The sequence below is a fragment of the Marmota flaviventris genome, chromosome 2 (genome assembly GCF_047511675.1).
Source record: "Marmota flaviventris isolate mMarFla1 chromosome 2, mMarFla1.hap1, whole genome shotgun sequence".
NCBI lineage: Eukaryota > Metazoa > Chordata > Mammalia > Rodentia > Sciuridae > Marmota > Marmota flaviventris.
In genome coordinates, this window is record NC_092499.1 from 150741018 (window position 1) to 150761220 (window position 20203).

Sequence of the window (20203 nt, forward strand, 5' to 3'; positions counted from 1 at the left end):
CAGAATGGGGACCACCATGCATTGTCATGAGGGCTAGAACATGAACAGTGTGTATTAAGCATTCAGGCCACTGCCTGGCACAACTATTACTATCATTATATATGTGCATGTTCTTTTCAAGCTGGAGAAACTTAACCATTTTAATAAAGGACATTGGGGAAAGAATTCATGGAAGTGTCTTCTTTGGTCTTGCTGTGGTGGTCCTACCTAATTCAGTAATGCTGGAAGCTGGGGCTTAGTCCAGTGCTGGGGCCCAAGACTAGCAGCATGAGGATGAGGATGGGCACCCAGACCCTGCTCTCAAAGAGTCTGTGCTATATTCTGGGGCTCTTGCCAAGCAGGCAAGAGAGTATGGTGTGACTCTGAACAGGGCAGGCTGCCTGGAAGAGTTGGGGTGTGTGTGTGTGTGTGGGGGGCAGGGCAGTAGAATGGGGAGAAAGATAGAAGGAGGAATAGGGGGCTCAAGGTGACTTGGAGGCCACTAGCCCAAGACTGGGGACTCCAGGCTGCTCCTGGAAGCTTGACCAGCTATCATAGTAAAGTGATACTTAAGGCCAAGAGGCAGGGAATAAGAGTGACCTCAGGCCTGGGGTAATATTTCCTCTCTTCTCCTATCCTCAGCTTCCTAGTGTCCTGAAGGTAGAGGGCAGAAAACCCCCATATGCAGCCTCACAGTTTGGGGTGGAGGATTCATCCTTGGGGACAAGACAAAATGCTTAGAAAGAAGTATCGTCACTGATGTGATTGTCTAATAAAACACCCATAGACTGGTTCCTTAGAAACACTGCACAGAGAGCTCAAAAATCAATTTTGAGTTAGACACTGAAAGGGCCTCAGCAATAAGTCTTAGATAATTTATAATTACCACTGATAGATGCTCCTACAGAAAATAAAACTATAAAATGAGATATTTTGTTCATAATGCCCACTGATGGCATTTTTCAACCTCCCCATATATTACTCCTGAACTAGAATGCTTTTACCTGGTGTAAAGTACTGAGGGTGATATTTCATAATTTGCTAAACATCCTGTTATAAAACACGGCAGAATGTAGATTCCTCACAGCTCCAAGCTCCCTGGGATGTTCCCATCCCTGCTGCCAGGCTGAGCCGTGGATTCACTACTCGCCCTAATGCCACCCAGCACCTTCCAACTTCTGTGCCCACCAAAGTGTAACTGTTGTCAGAGAAGGAGTGAACTCTACTGTTCCAAACACAAGTGAGCAACTCTCCTAGAACCAGGTGATGTAGGAAGACATATTTGCCAGAAGTCATAAAATTGTTGCCTTGTGGGATGAGAGGGCGTGGGCATCTGAGCTCCTTACTGTTGCAGGGCTCTGGTAAGAACCCCATGCTGACACACAGTTCTGATGGTGGGCTACAACCACACAGGGTCCAGGACATGGTTTGGGGGCTCTCCCAAAGGCACGATCTCAGCCCTCCTCAACTCTCTGCTAAAAAGCCTGCTCATTATAAGTCTCTGATCACAGCCACGGTAGTGCCAGACTGATGGAACTGAGTATGATAGATTATCTGCCAGCTTTGGGGGCAGCACAGACTGAGAGGCGAACTTAGCCAGCGGCACCTCGGTTCTAATCACTGCCTTGCTCTTTACCTGTCCTTGGGAATCCACTGAATCCCTGATCTTCCTTCCTTCCCACCCCCCTAAAAAGACCATTTTCCAGGTTCACTGTCCCTGACTTCTCTGCACAACCGACAAAGATGCACTGCGTTTTCCCATGTATCTGGCACCCAGGTTCCGGGGTAGATAATGTGAATTCACCTGGTTCCCACCTCAGATACTAAAGCTCTGCTTCAGATGCCCCTCAGGTCGGAGGTACCTGGCCACTCTGGAAAGGCCAGAGGTGTGGCAATGACCCAACCAAGCAACTGAAACTTGAACTCTCCCATCAAACAGAGTCAGCAACTGTCCAAGCTAAAGGGGTATGCTTGCACTTTCAACCACGTTCAAGGCCTTGTGTACGTGGTGGTAACATTTCAAATAAAGGATTACACCATCGCAGGTCTCTGAGCATGTGTCACTCATGGGATTGATTCTTCCATACAACCTGTGAGCAAATGGTCAGGTGGGAGGAAAAGAGGGTGGGAGACTCCACTCTGGGACTATTTTATCTTATGCATGCCATTATCTGTGTTAGGAAAAGTAACATGGATTTAAAGAATTCTCCTCCTCCTGAGAGGGCTGGTACCAATGGGAGGTCAGAACAAGTGTGCTTGCACTCTCCCTTTCATTGCAGCTTCAGGCGTGGCCTATTCACCAGATGCTTCAAAATGTCTACACAGGTATTCAGGCTTTCTTCTGTGTAAAATATATGGGAAGAGACACAACTTGGAAAATGAATCCTAAACCCAAGCAAGCCTTAAAATGAGTGATCCTGGATCCCCATCTCTGACAGGATGGATTTGAGGTTGCTATTGCTTAGAATTGCTTCTGAACAAAACAGGAGTTGAAGACTTGGTCTGCAGCCCAAGGTGCTATTAGGAAGTATCAGAACCTTTAGGAGAGGAGCCTAGGAATTCAGGGCAATTGGAGAATTCCCTTTTGGGGACATTGGGGATATATATTGGGACTCTGGCCTCTTCCTGCCTCACTCAATGCTTCCTGGTGGCCATGAGGTCAAAGATGTCCTCCATGCACTCCTGCTATAATGTACTGTGCTGCATCAGGCCCCAAACAACAAGGTCAAGCGATTGATGACACCGCTGAAACCATGAGCCAAAATAAACCTTTCCTAGTTTTAAGTTGATTTATCTCAGATATTTGTCACAATGACAGAAAACTGACTAGCACAGGAGTGATCCAATTATCCTTTGTTGCCCCCCATTCCCCACCTGAACAGGATCTGTATTTTGCTCACCAATGTGTTTGAGTACTGGGTAATACATGGGATTCAATAGGAGACCACTAAGTTTCCTGAAGGAAGACATGAAGTTATACTTTAGATTTTAAATATAGTACAACCACAAATAGACCTGACTTCTGAGTTGAAAATGTGATCAGGTCTTAATGACTACTGGATGACATTTGTGCATGTGTGTGTGTGGGGGGGGAATCAACTAAAGGTGATTTGGGGCAAAGTAAGGTTGGTTTGCCAAATGTCACTTCCAGCCCAAACACAAGTCCTATCTGTTTACAAGCCTTGATTTCTTTGAAGTCATATTTTGAAGATGGAACATTATTCTGACCCTTTTCCATTTATCCACTTTCTGTTTGTATGTTTCCTGCTAAACATGCCGCATACTTATCCTAGAAATGTCTTTGCTCTGAGAAAGGGAATTCTAGACATAAAGAACACTTCACAATCTTCTCAAGATCCCAAGGACAGCAACACGGCGTATGTGTGAGTGTGTGGGGATCAGACCTAGGGCCTCGCACATGCCAGGCAAGCACTCCACCACTGAGCTACAGCCCCAGCCCTACACTTTCTTTGGTAATATGTGCCCTTCTCCAACTTTCTTCTTAGAAGTTAAGTTAAAATTAGGCATCTTTCAAATGTTCTGTAGATAATTTGAAATAAAATTTCAGATACTCATAAAGAGCCAACATAAATAAGCAGAGGCCAGGAGGAACCTTGTCTGGGTCCTGGTAAATGACCTGCAGATATCAAGGATTATCAGTGCTGCTGAGTTCTAAATACTATCTGAGTGGCAGTCTTAGCTGTGTCCTCTTTCCTTGGGGCCATGGGCACTCTGCCAGATCAGAAGCCCACCTGATATGTCAGTCCTGCATGTAATAAGCCCAAAAGGGCATATCTTGAAACTTCCTCCCATGAAACAATGTTACCACAGAGAGTATGAAATCCACTGTGCTCCACCCAAAGCTACCATGTGAAAGCCCGATGTAGCTCAGTGGGAAAGCACTTGCTTAGCATGCACAAGGTCCTGGGTTCAATCCCCAAATAAAAGCCCATGTGCCTTCAAGCTCTTTCCTGCTCAGAAGGGACTTGCTATGGCTCCAGAGGACCCAGGAAGTTCTTGGAAGTTGGAGATTCTTTTTAAAATTTTTTTTTTTTTAGTTGTAGATAGACACAATACCTCTATTTTATTTATTTTTTCATGGTGCTGAGGATCAAACCCAGTACCTCACGTGTGCTAGGCGAGCACTCTACCACTGAGTCACAACCCCAGCCCAGAAGTTGGAGATTCTTCAAAAGGGGGCCCAGAGTCTCTGTTCTGGATGCAGCTAAGGTGACAAAGGACATTTGCAGAGACCCTTCCCCCCAGGAGTCCCATACAATACCATGGGGGAGGGGTACTTTTGAATCAAGCTGCTACACTTCCTTTAAAAAGAACTCCCAGCTGGGCCTCATGAGAGTTTTGCACAGGTTTTGTGCTCCATGCCCAGCTGTATCCAGAACAAGGGAGACAGCTCCTTCCAGCTCTCTTCTCTTTTTCCAGTAGCTTCATTAAAGTGAAGAATACTGTATTCTGTAACTGTGAAGGGGCAAGGGGAATCCAGTCCTGACCGCACCCCAGGGCCAATCTGTGGAGGAAGCTAGAGGCCGTACCCACAGCAGAGTATTTATTTTCTAGGAGAATCCTAGCCACTTACCTTTCTCTGTGACAAATGTAAACAGAGAAAAACAGTGCTCCCTGCTAAGTGCCTGTCACCTTACAGTGTGCAAGGTGGTCCTCTTATTGACCGCCAATGGTTAAGGCCCAAATGAATGGAGTGGGAAACTAAGTTGGGACCTCTTATCCTAGGGCCCTTGGTCCCTCAAGGAAGGAGGGACAGGAGTAAGCCTTGAGAAACCCCAGGAACCATATGAAAAATGATGCAGGCATGAGCATATGACTTTGTTTTCCTTCTGGAGACAGACAGAGCCCACAATCTTCATAACTTTTCAAAGGGGCCTGTAGTGGTGAAGGACCACTGAACTAATAAGCAAAGCTCATGGAGATAGAAAGGGTTTCCTTTTCATGTGTGAGAAATAGATACTACTGCCATCCTCTTCCTGGAGGGCAGGGGAACTGTGCCATACACAAGAGGAAGTCAATTAGCACCAATTTCATAAGCACCAGACTCAATGAGACACTCAAGTCCATATTTAGCCTTGTACCCTATCACCTTGGGGTGGGAATGAGGGATGCCAGGCTGCTATGGCAAAGCGCAGCCAGAACCTGGTGAGCCATGGCAGTGAAAGAACCCCCCAAATAAAAAGATATCCTAGCCGGGTGTGGTGGTACACTCCCGTAATCCCAGTGACTTGGGAGGCTGAGGCAGGAGGATTGCAAGTTCAAAGCGAGCCTCTGCAAAAGCGAGGCACTAGGCAACTCAGTGAGACTCTGTCTCTAAATAAAATACAAAATAGGGTTGGGGATGTGGCTCAGTGATTGAGTGCCTTGAATTCAATTCCCAGTTTAATAAAAAAAAAAAAAGATATCCTGACTTAGAAATCCACCATCTTCCTCCTCCCATATCAGCAAGGCAAAAGAGAACACAGCTCCCTGCCACTTCCATATCTGCAGCCATAGGCAAAACACTGCATAGACCATTTTCTGAGATCTGTCCAGAAGATCCCTGTGTAACTAGCAAGAGAGATGATGATAGTACTTGTTCTGCTAATTTGGGAAATGGGACAGTGAGTGCCAAAGCACTTTGGGAAATTGAAGCTGTTCATTCATTTGTAACTTAGTTCTCATTTTGCTGAGAGGAATCAGGAGGTACCCTTCTTCCCAACACCTGTCACTGTCCTGCAGTCATGGACAAAAGAATAGGCAGCCATAGCCCAGTTTCATCTATTGTTTTGAATAACCTCTGTCCCTCCCTAGATATTTGCATGGAAGTCCTAAGCCCCAGTAGCTCAGAATGTGACAGTATTTTCAGACAGACAGACAGTCAGTCTCTCTCTCTCTCTCTCTCTCTCTCTCTCTCTCTCTCTGTCTGTCCTGGGTATCAACCCAGGGTATTGCACATGCTAGGCAAGCACTCTACCATTGGGCCACACCCTTCAGCCCCTTGAGATAGTCTTTAAAGAGGTAATTGAGTTAAAATGAGGTCATTAAGGCCAGCCCTAATCCAATCTGACTGGTGTCCTCATAAGAAGAGGAGATTAGGATGCAGATGCACACAGAGGGAAGACTATGTGAGGACACAGCAAGAAAGCAACCATCTGCAAAAGACCAGAAGAAACCAACCCTGTGATGCCTTGATATCAGACTTCTGGCCTCCACAGTTAGAAGATAATACATTTCTGTTGCTTAAGTCACCCAGTCTGTGGCACTTGGCCCCAGCAGCCCTAGCAGAGTAATACACATATGAAGTCAGATACTAGTCAGCATGCCCAATGTCCAGCAATTGTTAGTACTTATTTTAGCTTTAGCAAGTTAGGATAAGGCTTAATTCTAGCTCCCTTTAGAATTTTTGTTGTAAGTTAATCAAGGTAAACAGTTTATATCTAAGATATTTACATAGAAACTGGTAAGCAAACAACAACAGATATACTTGTATACATGAGCCTAATCTGTGAAAATTGAGATACATTACAATAAACATTTACTAAACATCCATCTACATCAGATTAGAAAGCTGCTGAACTGATAAAGGAATAAAAACAAATGAGACGTGGCCTTGGCTCTCAAGAACTTTGTACTATATTGTTAAGAGATGGGCTTGCATGCTTCAAGAATAAAAGATGTTCTAACTCAGCCTAGGATCCTACCTACAAGTCCCTCTCTCTCAGTTATCTACAGACCAGGTCAGTTCACCTTCCCATCGTCTCTCTACAGTTCTGGAATACTGGACACACTCTCCAGTCTGCTGCTCTAAGCCTCCCAGGAACCTTCTGCAGCTCTCCTGCCTGTGCTGTCACTGACCATCCCAAGCACACTGAACTAGTCTTCAAGGTTTCCACCAAACACTGCTGTGTGCTCCCAATCCAGGGCTAAATCCAGAATATAAACATACAACTGCTAGGAAGAGCAGCCAAGTCTGAGGACTCTGAGCAGGCTTCCCAGTAGCAGGGATATTGGAGCCGCAAAGGGAGGGTGGGGAAGAGAGAAATGTTGGGGGAAGGTTGGGAGCAGTCTGTGTAAAGACTGAATGGAGAGACGTGTGAAGTCATTGGAGAAAGACTTTAAAGGCTAGTGTCTGGGCTCAGGGGGCCACTGGGGCCCAGACCAAGGAGGGTCTGGGAGGGAGGGATCCCTTGGAAGCCTGAAGAGGAGATAGGTGGGGGGGAGTGAGGATGCCCACAAGAGGCCCATGAAAAGGACCATGCAGTGATCTAGGTGAGGGAAGATATGTGTGTGGCCTGAGGCAGAAGATACAGGATGTGAGTAGGGCCAACTGACCAGGAGGTGGAAAGGCTCCAACCTATTAAACAAGTGGGGGGGGGGGGAGCTGCAGGCTCCTCCTACAGAATGCAGAGGAATGCTTCTCTCTGAGTCAGAGGTAGCATCAGAGATGATGACCTGAGTGTTGGAAATGTTGACTTTGAGGTGTCTTTGAGACACTAAGTGGAAGTATAGAGTGCACAGGTGCAATAATAAAACAGTCTTTTAAGGTATATTTTAAAATTCAACCTTTTTACCAATTCAGAGGAATCATGCCACTAGAACCATTGAGTTGTGCCAAAAATATGGAAAGATGGCTCGTCCCTGTCTTTTGCATTGTCCAGAGGGGACTGCCAGGTAGGATGGCCTGCATTCTCTCCTTCCCCACGTGTGAGAACCATCCTGGGCAGAAGCCTGCTCCCACTCCCAGCCCATCAACAGTTCATCAACTCCTGAGACCAATTTGGTCACTTACTGCCTATGTGTTGCTATTTGCCAGGAACTTTTTGTTTGTTTGCACTTCGAATGGCTCTAGCACACAAAATTGTCAGATAAAATTCCATCTGTGGTTAATGGAAAGATCTGCTTAAATGTTGCATCACTTCTGGAAAGAAACCTGAGCTCTGATTAAACTCTGGGGGCAAAGTCCCATCCTACAAAATAGAATGCCTACTCCTGTACTTGAAATCGGTTTTTGCAACTTTGGTGCATTTAAGTAGTAAAATGAAGAGTCAAACCGAAGGCTCCCAGTGCCCAGGAAGGAGCCACTGAGGGCCTCCCTAATAGTATCTTTATCCTTCCATTTCCGTCATCCATCTGGCTGAAAACTGAAGGGAAGGAAAGGGCTGAACTCGAGTCATCACGCTAAAATGTAAGGTTTGGAAGACACAGGCAGCAACGTCTAACTATAAGCCAGCTTGGAATGGAATCAGAACAAGTAATTTAAAAAAAATTTGTGAATCCTTTCAGCTATTGGCTGATGCTCCTGTAACATCCACCCTTCTCCAGACTTTTGGCAAAAGAACAAGTTAAAAACAAATGCTTTCAGTTTGCTTAAATGACAGCCCTTGGAAAAACCCAGTGACTGATACTGCACGCTGAGAACACTTGGGCTGTTCTCTCCAGGATAGGGCTGAGCAACAAAGCAATTTGAGCAAAATGTCCCTTTTCAAAGATGGCTTAAAAAAAAAATCAAGTAAAGGTAATTAAAAATGTAAGGAAAATGATCGCACAATGTTAGCACAGGGTCATGAAAAAAGATGCTTAATAAGTATGTGAGTGTGTGTGTGACTGAAGAAGCAAGTCCTGTTATTGCCTGCCCTTGCTGTGTGTTTTGTTTTGTTGTAATCCATGTACACTCTATCAGATTTTATTTGATGTTGGGGTGGACTATAAATTCTATCACTTAACAAACACTTTTATACAATAGAGACTGGAGCTAATTAAAATAAAATACCATCTGTATTCGATTGAACTTTATCCTAAGCCCTATAACATTCATTTCCAGTTTGGTCATTCCAACACAATGGTAACTTTGCATTCCAATGTCTTAATAATAATAAATCATCTTTTCCTTTTGCTAATAATATTAGTTACACAACTCTCCAGATGTTAAGGTGTCACAAAAAGGCTCTTCTAATGTAGGAGGATGGTTCAGATGCACTGCAGTGAAAGATAACACTAAATACTTACACAAAACAGCTAATTTCACCAAATATTCAATTGGAATGACTAGGCAAAGTAAATATTCATCAGACTGACAGCTAATTGATTCGGTTTGCCTTAAAACTGGACTAATGTAAACAGAGGTATTTCTGAATTCATAATTGGTTCAGATGTCTATATGCTTTCCCTGGGGCTAGAACTTTAATTGGAACTATGGGAGACAATCAGCCAATCACGTGGAGGGTGCAGGCAGGACTGGGATGGTCAGGCTATTTACCTTTTCTCTCTTCTTTATTGGCAAGATGCTTTGATAGCAGCCCTGCCAGAAGCTTATTAAAAAACTCTGTGAAAAGGGATTTTTATTTGAAAAAATTTAACTGCCAGAACCTTTGCCTAACAAGTCTCTCCTTCCTTCTGTTTCCTTCAAGGGCCCAGCTGATTACTGGGAATACTTTGCCCTCAGACTCAAACTGGATACAGAACTTTAGACCCACCTAAAATGAATCAACAGAGCAGGTCAGACACTGCAGAGGGAGGTATGACTGCGGCACTTGAGCCCTCTGTGAAACCTGTCTCCACCACCTACATGAATCACGTATGCACAAGTCTCCTGTCCCACATTTTGCTGTGGGCTCGCCACTATAGAGACCAGCTGGGCAACTCTGCACTCAACATCAATATTCACAGGTTAATATTTTTGGAAGGAAGGGAAGAACCACTAAGTTGAATACCATTAAAGTTATAAAATTTAGCCACCAAAAATAGAGGATGTAGAAAAACTACAGATTAAGGCTCTTATTTTGACTCTGCCTCCAGTTTAACAATTGGGAAACAGCTTAATTCTTGGAAGCACCCATGGGGACCTAGAAATCCACTGCCCTGGTTTCTTTTCAGAGTGCACCTAGGCAGGAGGCTTCCTGCATGCAAACAGCATGCCCTTCATAGTAACACTGTGTGTGGTAGCAATTTAACAGCTCCGAAGACTTCAGATGAAGAAGGAGCATGTTGTCTTCACAGGACAGATGGACTGGTTGCTTAAAGTGGGGCAATGCCACAACTCTTTCCTAGCTTAGGATTTTCTCCAAGATGACAGATGATAGGCCACTTTCAACCTCACAAAATCCATACTACAGTCTACATTTTCCATATTACAGTCTTCACAGAGTACCCATGCTGCTGTTTTTCCTACCAATGCATTCATCAGGTCTGCTTGTCCTTCCCCAATTGGAATTGAGAAACTACAGTCTGGCTTTGCTTCCTAGTGAAAGAAAGTATACTTGTCCCTTTGAAAATTATCCCTTCACTTTCCATGGTGTGAGTGCAAGTAGGTATAATCAGAGCCCCTTTCATTAGGTGAGATGATGTATATCAAAGTGCCCAAGCACACAGGAATCCCTTAATAAACATTAAATTCCTTTCCTTGCTATGAAGGAATAATGGGGTTTGCAGAATGTTTTATATCTATCTCTATCTATTCACCTATCTATCCATCCATCCACCCACTCACTCATCCATCTGTCCGCCAGTCTGTTCATCTATCCATGCGTGTATCCATCCATCTACAAAATGAATTCAGAAATGCATTTAAGACATGTCTACCTTTTCACAGCCCACTTACAGGAATGAGCTTCATGGTAACCACTTCTTCATGTGCTTCAAACCAGAACTCTTCAGAGAGAGATGTCCCAGAGAAGGGTAATTCAGTACAGTGCCAGGGATAAACCACCTCTCCCCCTCCCCCAGCTCTGTCAACACAGAAGAAGCCATGCTTGTCAGGGGTGTGGTTTGGGGCAACACGGAGAAACCATTCTTCCATGGAACATTTATTATAAATGTTCTCTGGGACTGTGGAAATAATTTTGTATACTAGCTAGGAGCCCAGACTAGCATGTAGCACATCGCTTTTAAGAAAAGATGATTTCCATATTGAAACTATGGTTTATCAACCATAGCCACATCTCTTTCTCGGTGGTGCTACTGCTTCTCACAAGAACCTTGTTTTCCTTCCTAGTACTCATTGCCCCATGATTCATCACATCTTTTTCTATTTCTTGCTTTACTTTCAGTCAGCCCTCGACCAGCTCCATGGGCCTTACCAGAGGACAGGGATTTCAAAAATGCCTGTTGAATAAATGAACTCATCAAAGGTTCACTTGGCCATCTTAAAATTTTAAACTTACCAGGTATCTATTGACTGATATTTGTCAAATATTGACTTTGTACAGAAAGGTAGTATAATTAACCACCCCCAATAAATAGCCCCTTTTCAAATCATATTAGTTTTAATCTCAAACACAGATCACATAATTTTTTTAAAAAATAACACGTTTATTTTATTTATTTATTTTTATTGTGATGCTGAAGATCGAACCCACGGCCTCGTGCATGCTAGACGCGAACTCTACCGCTGAGCCACAACCCCAGCCCAGAAATAAATTCTTTTTAAATATTTATTTTTTAGTTGGACACAATATTTTATTTATTTATTTTTATGTGGTGCTGAGGATCGAACCCAGGGCCTCGCCCATTCTAGGCGAGTGCTCTACCACTGAGCCACAACCCCAGACCATCACATAAATTTTAAGGAAAAAAAAAAGTTAAACTTATTGCCTCTATTTTAAAATTCATGATAACCATTATGAAATGTGCCAATGACAATCACAAAAACATTAATATGTCTAATTTCTAATTTTATGATTAAAATACCTGCTCAAATTGCTTAGTGGCTTTGCTTTATGGATACAATTTACATATGCATTTCTTGTAATTATTGTGTATTTGTTGATTTTTAAAATATTAAGAGATCTACCCTCACGTGAATGTTGCTTCCAATTAAATAATTTATATTCTATTTTTCCAATTAAATAATTTAGATTCTTTTCCCTCCTCCAGTACTGGGGATTGAGCCCAGAGCCTGATGCATGTGAAGCAACTGCTCTTCCACTAAGCTACACTCTCAGTCTAAGAATTTATATTCTCAAAGCCTGATGAGGAACCCTCTTTTTTGGAGCATTTAAAATGGTTTGATAAGTTGCTACACTCTGCCTTGTTTCATTTAAAGGAGATATGGAAAACTAACATCTATCTAGAGTGACATTATAACGCAGACTCGGTTATTTTTAGGACTGCAGACCCGTACACTCTTGTCCTTAGGAAAAGTATCCTGCCCGTGTGTACCTGGGGGTCCATTCTGAGGAAGGTATGAGGGCCTCTGCTACTCAACGTTGATCTTTTAAAGGTTTTACTGTGATAAAAATGGTAGTAATCTTCCAGGTTTCCAATCTGCAAAACAAGAAGCAAGATATCATCCATTAATACTGTCTTACAAACAGCTTCAAAACTCTTCCTTCCCATAACGCCCTTCCCCTTAAGTGAGAGGCTTATTCTGTTCCAAGAAACAGACCACCCCTCATCGTGCTACCTACCTGTATCTCTGGCACACAGTCAGTGTTTATGGAACCGGAAAGTGAGTTTAGATAGTTCTTTTTAGATAAACAACCCAAGTAACTTCCAATGAAGCACATACTCCATCAAATCTTGTGGTAGGTTAATATCGTTTAAAGTTTGTACTATCTTTGCCAAGTTTCTAGACATGAATTAGTGTTCATTTCGGGTCAAGCATCCCTGAAGTAGCTAAGTTGGTGTCAAGTCAGGTCTACACCAAAATATTCATTATAAACAAACTCCATCCTCTCCACCCCATGGGTAAACTGAAATATCTAAGAATGAACACTCACTCTCAAATGCAACAAGAAAGCCAAAGAAAACACCATCATCTACTCTGGGATTGTGAAAAGCTCGGATGAGAACATCCAAACCCTTGGGGTGTCCCAATTTTCTGCCAGGGGCAGTTTTTCAGGACAGATTTCAGCTTAAGGGCTGGCTGGAACCAAAAAAAGCCAGGTGGCCCAAACCCTGGTCTTCAAGAAGCTCTGACCCTCGATGGCCCTCCCAGTAGTGCAAACTTTCCCTCATGTCAGATGACCCTGAAGTGTGGACATCATTCTCAGAGGTCTGCTCCTTGTTCTAACTTTCACTGGTTGAAGGAAATTGCTAGTTAGTCACTGTCCTCGAAGGAAGAGCTTTTAAAACAAACATGGATTGAATTTCACATAGACTCTCATGTTGCCCTTCTCAGGTGAAATCATCCTCATTTGTTTTCTATCTTCTGATTAAAGGAGCAATTTAAGACAATGGTAGTTCCCTGTTGTCCATGTTTTCACTTCCTGAGGCTTCAGTGACCTGCAGTTAACTGGGGTCTGAAAAAAATTAAATGGAAAATTCTAGAAATAAATTATTCATGTTTTATAGTATATTGGTATAATTATTCTATTTATTACTAGCTGTTGTTGTTAATCTCTGATGGTGCCTAATTTATAAATTAAACTTTATCACTGGAGTATGTATGTTTAAGAAAAACAGTATGTGTTTATACATCTGTGTGTGCATATATATACATGTATACATATACATGTACATATACATGTACACATATACACAAAATACTATTGGCATACTATATATTTTACATATATAAAATATACAAATACATATACATTATATAGTACATATGTATACTATCAACATAGTATATACATGTGTCTGTGCATATATGTGTATTTATACATATATATACACGCACATACACTATTAGCAATTTCAGGCATTCTTGGAGGGTCCTCTACAGACAGGAGGACCTACTATGATTGTGCTCTCCGGTGGTTTATATGTAAATGATCACAAACATGGGTTTCAGTCAGATAAGCCTGGTTTAAAACCCTTCCTACTATTAGCCACATGACCTTGGACAAGGCCATTCAACCCCTGTGAATCTCAACTCAATATGAGTAAAATGGGAATAAAACTACTTAACCCTTGGACTTACTTGGGTAGGACTAAAGTTTACCAAAAACACAGCACCCAACTGGCTGCCCCAACATCACTCACAGTCATTCTGTTTGCCTGGACCTGACCCCAAAAGAGCTGAGTGGCCCAGGCAGAGACCCAGAGTTACTTGGATGCTGTAAGTGGCAAATTCCATATCTACACACAAGAAGACAAAGCAGATATGCAAGAGAGAACCTGCTAGCCTTTTTTTTTTTTTTTAACCACCTGTCAGCTCTCCTTTCCAGCAATCTTGGCAGTCTGGCTACCTCTTATACTTGGCATTAGGTGATATCCCTTTGATTTTCCAATAAAGAACTTCTTTTTTCACTTGAGCTTGCTCTGGTGTGTTTCTGTTGCTTACAACCATAAAACATCAAATATTATGAAAGTCATGCTGATCCAAGTAGGTATTATCTACAGTGCTTAGTTTAGTGCCTAGAGCCTAGAGGGCACTCAACAAGTGGTGGCTGGCTCTGGGAGCTGGAATTCTCTAATTCCTCTCCAAGGCTCCTCTATTCCCTCTCAGATCAAATCTGGGTCTGCACCTAACTTGACCCCTTTCTGCCGACTGACCTCAGCTTACCCTCTCAGAGTCTTTCTTCATGAGATTAATAAAGACCATCTTGCAGGTTGATTGCTTCAAAATTTAAATGAAATAAAATTCAGCAGAGCACCCAGCAGGTAGTAAGCACTTGATGTATCCTTTCCTGTGATTCTGATTCTCAGTTCATTTTCTACCTCAATACATTGTTCTACCATCATAAACCTCACTCTTTCTGTCCTATTTTACACATAAGCACTTCTTTTTATCCTCCCACAGGTAAGTCAAGTCCCCTTGCTTCTTCCTTCTTCAATGAATTGTTACATGCATCCAGAGACTTCTCCTGAAATGTGAGACCTGCTCTTCAGCAACAGGCAATCAGGGAGCCTCAGTCTATAGCACTATTTAATCAACATGTTTGCTTAAGTGGCCACCATCCCTGGGAGGTGTTACATAATTTTTGGTTCTTTTAAATATGGTCAAATCCCATTTGGGGACATAGAGAAACTATGAATTTAATAAAATTCACTGGCAAAGGAATGGATTAATTGCAGAGCTGCTGACCCTCAGTAGGCCCATGGCAGAGAGGTTCTGGAAGCCATTCAGGGCAGTGGACTCTGGGCAGCTAGCTAAGCCAGGCCAGGGGTAGCCTCCCCTTGAGGAAAGTTCCAAGACCCTCCAGCCCCCTGCCTCTGGGCCACCGTGATCATCCTTAGCAAAGCTGTACCAAAGGGTACAGCTGATGAAAGTTGTTCTCTCAGAGCAAAGCAGGAAAGGAACAGATGGTCCCCACTGGCTAACCAGAAAAACTGTCTCTGGGGGTAGCAGTACCAGTGCCACATCTGTTTGGAGACTTTCGGCAAGAGGGTTGAGGGCCTAGGGAGGGTAAATCTCTCTGCAGGAGAAAAAAGAACACCAGCCAAAGCCACACCCCTGACCTTGCAAAGCCAGCTGCAGAAGAGGCTGGAATCTGATTACTCTGGTGGAATCATACATTTGTCTTTTCCTGCCTGGCTTATTTCACTTGGCGCTCACATCTTTGAGATCCATCTACGTTGTAGCATGTGTCAGAATTTCCTGTCTTTTCAAGGCTGAAGAATATTTCATTATATGGATAGGGCTAACTATAAAACAGAGCCACATCTCTGGAAAAAGATGGCCCCATGTTACAGATGGGGAGACTGAAGCCAGGGAGGGTAAACCCAGTTCTGAACCACAACCTCCCCATGTGACAACCTTTGACACCAAATGACATAAAGACAAACAAAGGGTACGAGCTGCTGCTTCCCTTTTGGTATACTTTCAGCACCACACTGACAGAGGCTGGACTCATAAGAATACTATAGTCCATGCTGTCCAACAGGGCATGATAGTCTAAGAGCCTCACTGGATGCCTGAGACCACAGATTGCACCAACCCCACATATACTGTGTTTTTTCCTATACACACGTATCTATGATAAAGTTTAACTTATAAATTAGGCACAATAAGAGATTAACAAATAAAACTGAATAACTGCAACGGTATGCTGTAAAAAAGTCACTTAAAACTTACGAATTGTTTATTTCTGAAAATTTCCATTTAATATTATTAAACTGAGGTTGGCTGAAAATAAAACACCAGATAAGAGGAGACTACTACAGACAAAAAGGTGGGAGCAGCAGTACAAACATTTTAAAAATTCAAGGTGATTCTCTAAAGAAACAAATGTTCTTGTGTGTGTGTGTGTGTGTGCGTGCACGCACATGTGCGCGTGAGTGTATGTGATTCCGAAGATTGAATCCAGAGCCTTGCACATAAACACGCACTGAGCTACACATCCAGTCCAGATATATTCTGATTTTTGTTTGACATTTACATTGATATTATAGCCGTCACTCTCCTAGCTTGGCTGCCTTGCTGTCCTGGGATGCTGTTTCTCGGTGGTATCCTGATATGGGGTCTATGCCAGGCACTGGCTCTGCTCCCACAGATGCTGGTCGCTTGCCTCTCTGCACAGAGAGCACCACCTTCAGGAATACTGCTGTCTGCAAGGCTGTGCCTTCCTCCTCTTCCTTCTCCAGGGGAATAGGAGAAACTATCCCATCATCCCGGGCAGGCTTCCTATCCTACTCAGCTCTGCACCCTTCCCAGGACTCCATCTGCTCTTCATCAATGAATCTGACCACTGGCTGCAGGCATTGTTTTTTAAGATCCAACATAAAATTTCAATATGTTCCTCTTCTCTTTCTTGCCCATGATATTTGCATTCATGGAAGCCAGTCTGAGTACACCATCCAAGAAAATATACCATTTGCTGAATATTGAATGATCATGTCTCTCTTCAATAATGATAAGTAACTACACATATTAGAATATAAAATCGGTAACATCATTAATATGTCACTTAAAACATTGCTAAATGTTCTCAACAGAACACTGGAAGAAATGAGATTGAAGGACCCACATTGAGAAGAGTTAGATGTAGTTTAATTCTCTTTAACAGGACCCTCTATTAGATATCTTTTTTTAAAAAAAAACCTAGATAATATAGTGTGTGGAGTTAATAGGAAACAATAATCTCCCCCAAACTTCTGTCTCCAACTGGAGTTCCCTAACTTTAGCAGAATACTCCCAGCTCAGTAAAACTTTCCCCTAGTGTTCCTGGCTCAGTTGGCAAGCACTGAGCATATGCCTACCCTAGGCAGCAAGCTTCGAATTCAGATGAATTAACACTCCTGGAGCTGGATGTTAGGCTTATTCTCATCTTGCAGATGGGGAAACTGAGGCACGGAGCAAAAAAATAACTTGTTCAAGATCACACATCATGACAATAGCACAGCCAGGCTTCTTAACCATCAACCCTCTACCTCTTAGCACAGTGAAAGCCAGTCTTTGCTGTGGAGGATTCCAAGCACTTGGTCCTTGTCCTCAGCAGCAGGTTCTTTCACACAGAGCCAAACACCTCAGCAAGTGTTCACTCTCTTTCATTCCATTAAAAAGACGACAGGAGATATGTGCACTGTTCCATGTACTACGTTCCACGATGACTGTGTGTGTGCATGTCGGTGAGCAAGGGTCACATATATACATGTACATATTCTGCTGTGTGGGTATATATGTATATGAATGTGTGCATGTTTGTGTATATATGTACATATATGCACACGTGCAGCCATGTATCATTTAAAGACAAAGACTCATTCTTAGAAATGTTTTGTTAGGTGATTTGTTGTTGGAATATCACAGGGTGCACTTACACAAACTAATGGTTTAAGCCAATCACTTAACATGGCCTCTGGATGCCATCTGGAGACGCTGCTGCTGGATCAGTGCCACACAGTTTATAGCTCTTTCTTTTTTCTTTGTAAGTAGAGGAATATATTCTAAAATAATAAAATGTTTAGTACAGTAGATAACCAGGAACAATGTTGCTTACTGTTATTTAACATTATGCTCTGCACATAGCTATATGCGCTATACTTTCATATAACTGGCAGTGAGGTAGGTTGGCCTATACCAGAATCACCACAAACATGTGGGTAATGCATTGCTCTAGGATTTTAGGACAGCTATATCACAAGGTGGGAAGGATTTTAAAGATTCCATTATAATCTTATGGGACCACCTTTACATATGTGGGCCATCATTATCCAAAACATCATTGTGCAGCATGTAAGTATTCAGATGTTTGTGTCTCTCTGTCTGTAAATCTTTTATGTGTAGAAACACACATGTACATATGCTCAGGTATTTGTATGTATAGGAATGTGCAAGTGTTACATGTATACATGTTTATATGTACCTGAGTATGTATATATACAGATGTGAGCATATGTGTATTTATGTATGTATATGCATATAATGCACATGTTGAGGTCTCTATGGGTGTTTATGCAAGGTTCATAAACAAATGGCTCTAAAACACAACCAGATGACTTCTTGATGTTCCCAAGGCCTCCACATCTGAATAAGCCTCTGGGGCTACTGCCAGTTGGCCTAATTCAGAACTCCTGGTGGTTCCCCACCTTGGTGTACATTAGAACCACCCAAGCAGCTCAAGTAAACCCACCATGGGCTGGACCTGACCCCAGATGGAGGCTCTGGCTGTAGAAGTCTGGGCTGCACTGGGCATGCGAATTCTGAAGCCTCTCTCCAGGAGAAGCCAAGCCCTTCCCAGGGAGCTATGCCTCCCTTCCTACTGGCCAATCCCCACAGATCTCTCACGCTCAGCATGTATAAGCAATTCTGCACAGCCTTGTGAGTCCCAAGCACACAGCACTGTAATGGCTGAGCCCTCTGAGCCATACCCAACCCCATCTCTGTCCCTGGCTCCTAATAGAGTTCTGGGGTAAGCACAGGACCCCACCAAAACTAGAGCAGCCACCAACCTATTTCCCTACTCCCAATCTGTTCCTCCTCCTAAGTCTTGGTGGAAGGTACCACTAAATACTTCCAAAGTGATTTCCTAAATGGTTTCTAAAACTGATCCATCCATTGCCACCCATTCCCCCCAGTGCTGACAGCCCCTTGCCTCTACATGCCTCTTAGGACTGTTGGCACCAGATTTTCTTCTTCTCAGAGGACAAAATAAGAGTCATTCACAGGCACATGAAGGGGTCTCCACAATGGGGCCAGGTTACCACTCCACCTGCAGGCTTGGCCCCTGCCCACATCACCTCTGTCCTGTAGTGACACTACTGAATGTGAGGGGCTCTGCCCTAACTGCTGGTTCCCTCATACTGAAAAGACTAACTCTCACTCTCTTTTCAACCTTCACCTCAGTGTCACTGCCTCCACGAAGTCCTTCCAGGAGGAGTGAGTCTGCCCTTATGTGACTATCACACCCCTCGCCATTCCTTCCCTCCACCATACGCTCCTCAAAGGCAGAAACTGTGTCATCTGTCATTCCTCGGGGACTCTGCTAAATAGGAAGAGCTCAAATACTAGTGAAATGATTAGAATTCCAGCTCCAAATGACAGCCGATAGACACAGGTGAAGTGTCTTCCCCATTCCACCTACATAGAGCTAGTTGTCCAGCAAGGCTCGAGTTTCCAGAGGCAGCTGACCTGTACCTCAGTGCCTCCCAGGCACTGCTGTCTTGCTTTTGGGCGCTCTCCTGGGCCCCTCCTTAGACAGTCCCGAGGCTAGACTGCACCATGCAGTGGAATCAAGGAGATCACCTACAGCAGTGTGACCTGGGCAAGACCCCCATTGGCCTCTCTACTCAGAAGACAAGAGGCAGGCAATGCATAAATTGAGATTCCACTCAAGTGGCTTACAGTCTTTATTCATGGTGAGCACACCCAGCAGATCCTCCAGAGGAGGACTCTACTGGCCTCAGGAGGGTTGAGCACAGCTTGCAAAGCCAAATCCCAAGGGGCAGAAGCCAAGTGTGAGAAGCTATTCAATTTCCTACAAATTCCTCAAAAAATCATTAATTTTTACTAATTTTTTTTTAAATACAAGCTTCACATTCCCTTACTGCTTCTATAAGGCAGGTAGAGGATCTGACGGATCTCAGTGGGTGCTGTCAGCCCAGACTCTCCCTGCCTTCTTGAAGGAGGAGATGAAAACTTAGCATTATTTGAAAAAAAAGAAGAGGACAGTTCCGTCTAATTTACCATGTCTGATTTGCAGCAAAGCCACTGCTGAGCACACTGAGTCTACCTCAAATAACATTAGATCATTCCAAAGGTCCACCCGCCCACTTAGCTCTCCAATGGACATGACTGCAGACACAGGCGCACGTCTGTCAGCCTGCAAGCCAGCAAGCTGGCTCTGGGGGGAGGTGTGGGCTAAATGCACACTTTGGTCAGTCCACCAAACACCAC

The 20203-nt window shown here is 43.4% G+C and overlaps 1 protein-coding gene across 3 annotated transcripts in view; it reads right to left on the bottom strand.

The window, feature by feature from the left end:
• Pcsk6 (proprotein convertase subtilisin/kexin type 6) overlaps positions 1-20203 on the bottom strand; it is a 192126-nt gene that overhangs the window by 122408 nt on the left and 49515 nt on the right. For all 3 annotated transcript variants that reach the window (XM_027955269.3, XM_027955265.3, XM_071608670.1), the window contains exon 2: positions 12139-12243. In XM_027955269.3, coding sequence (XP_027811070.2) covers positions 12139-12243 — 105 coding nt within the window. The remainder of the gene's footprint in view (positions 1-12138; positions 12244-20203) is intronic.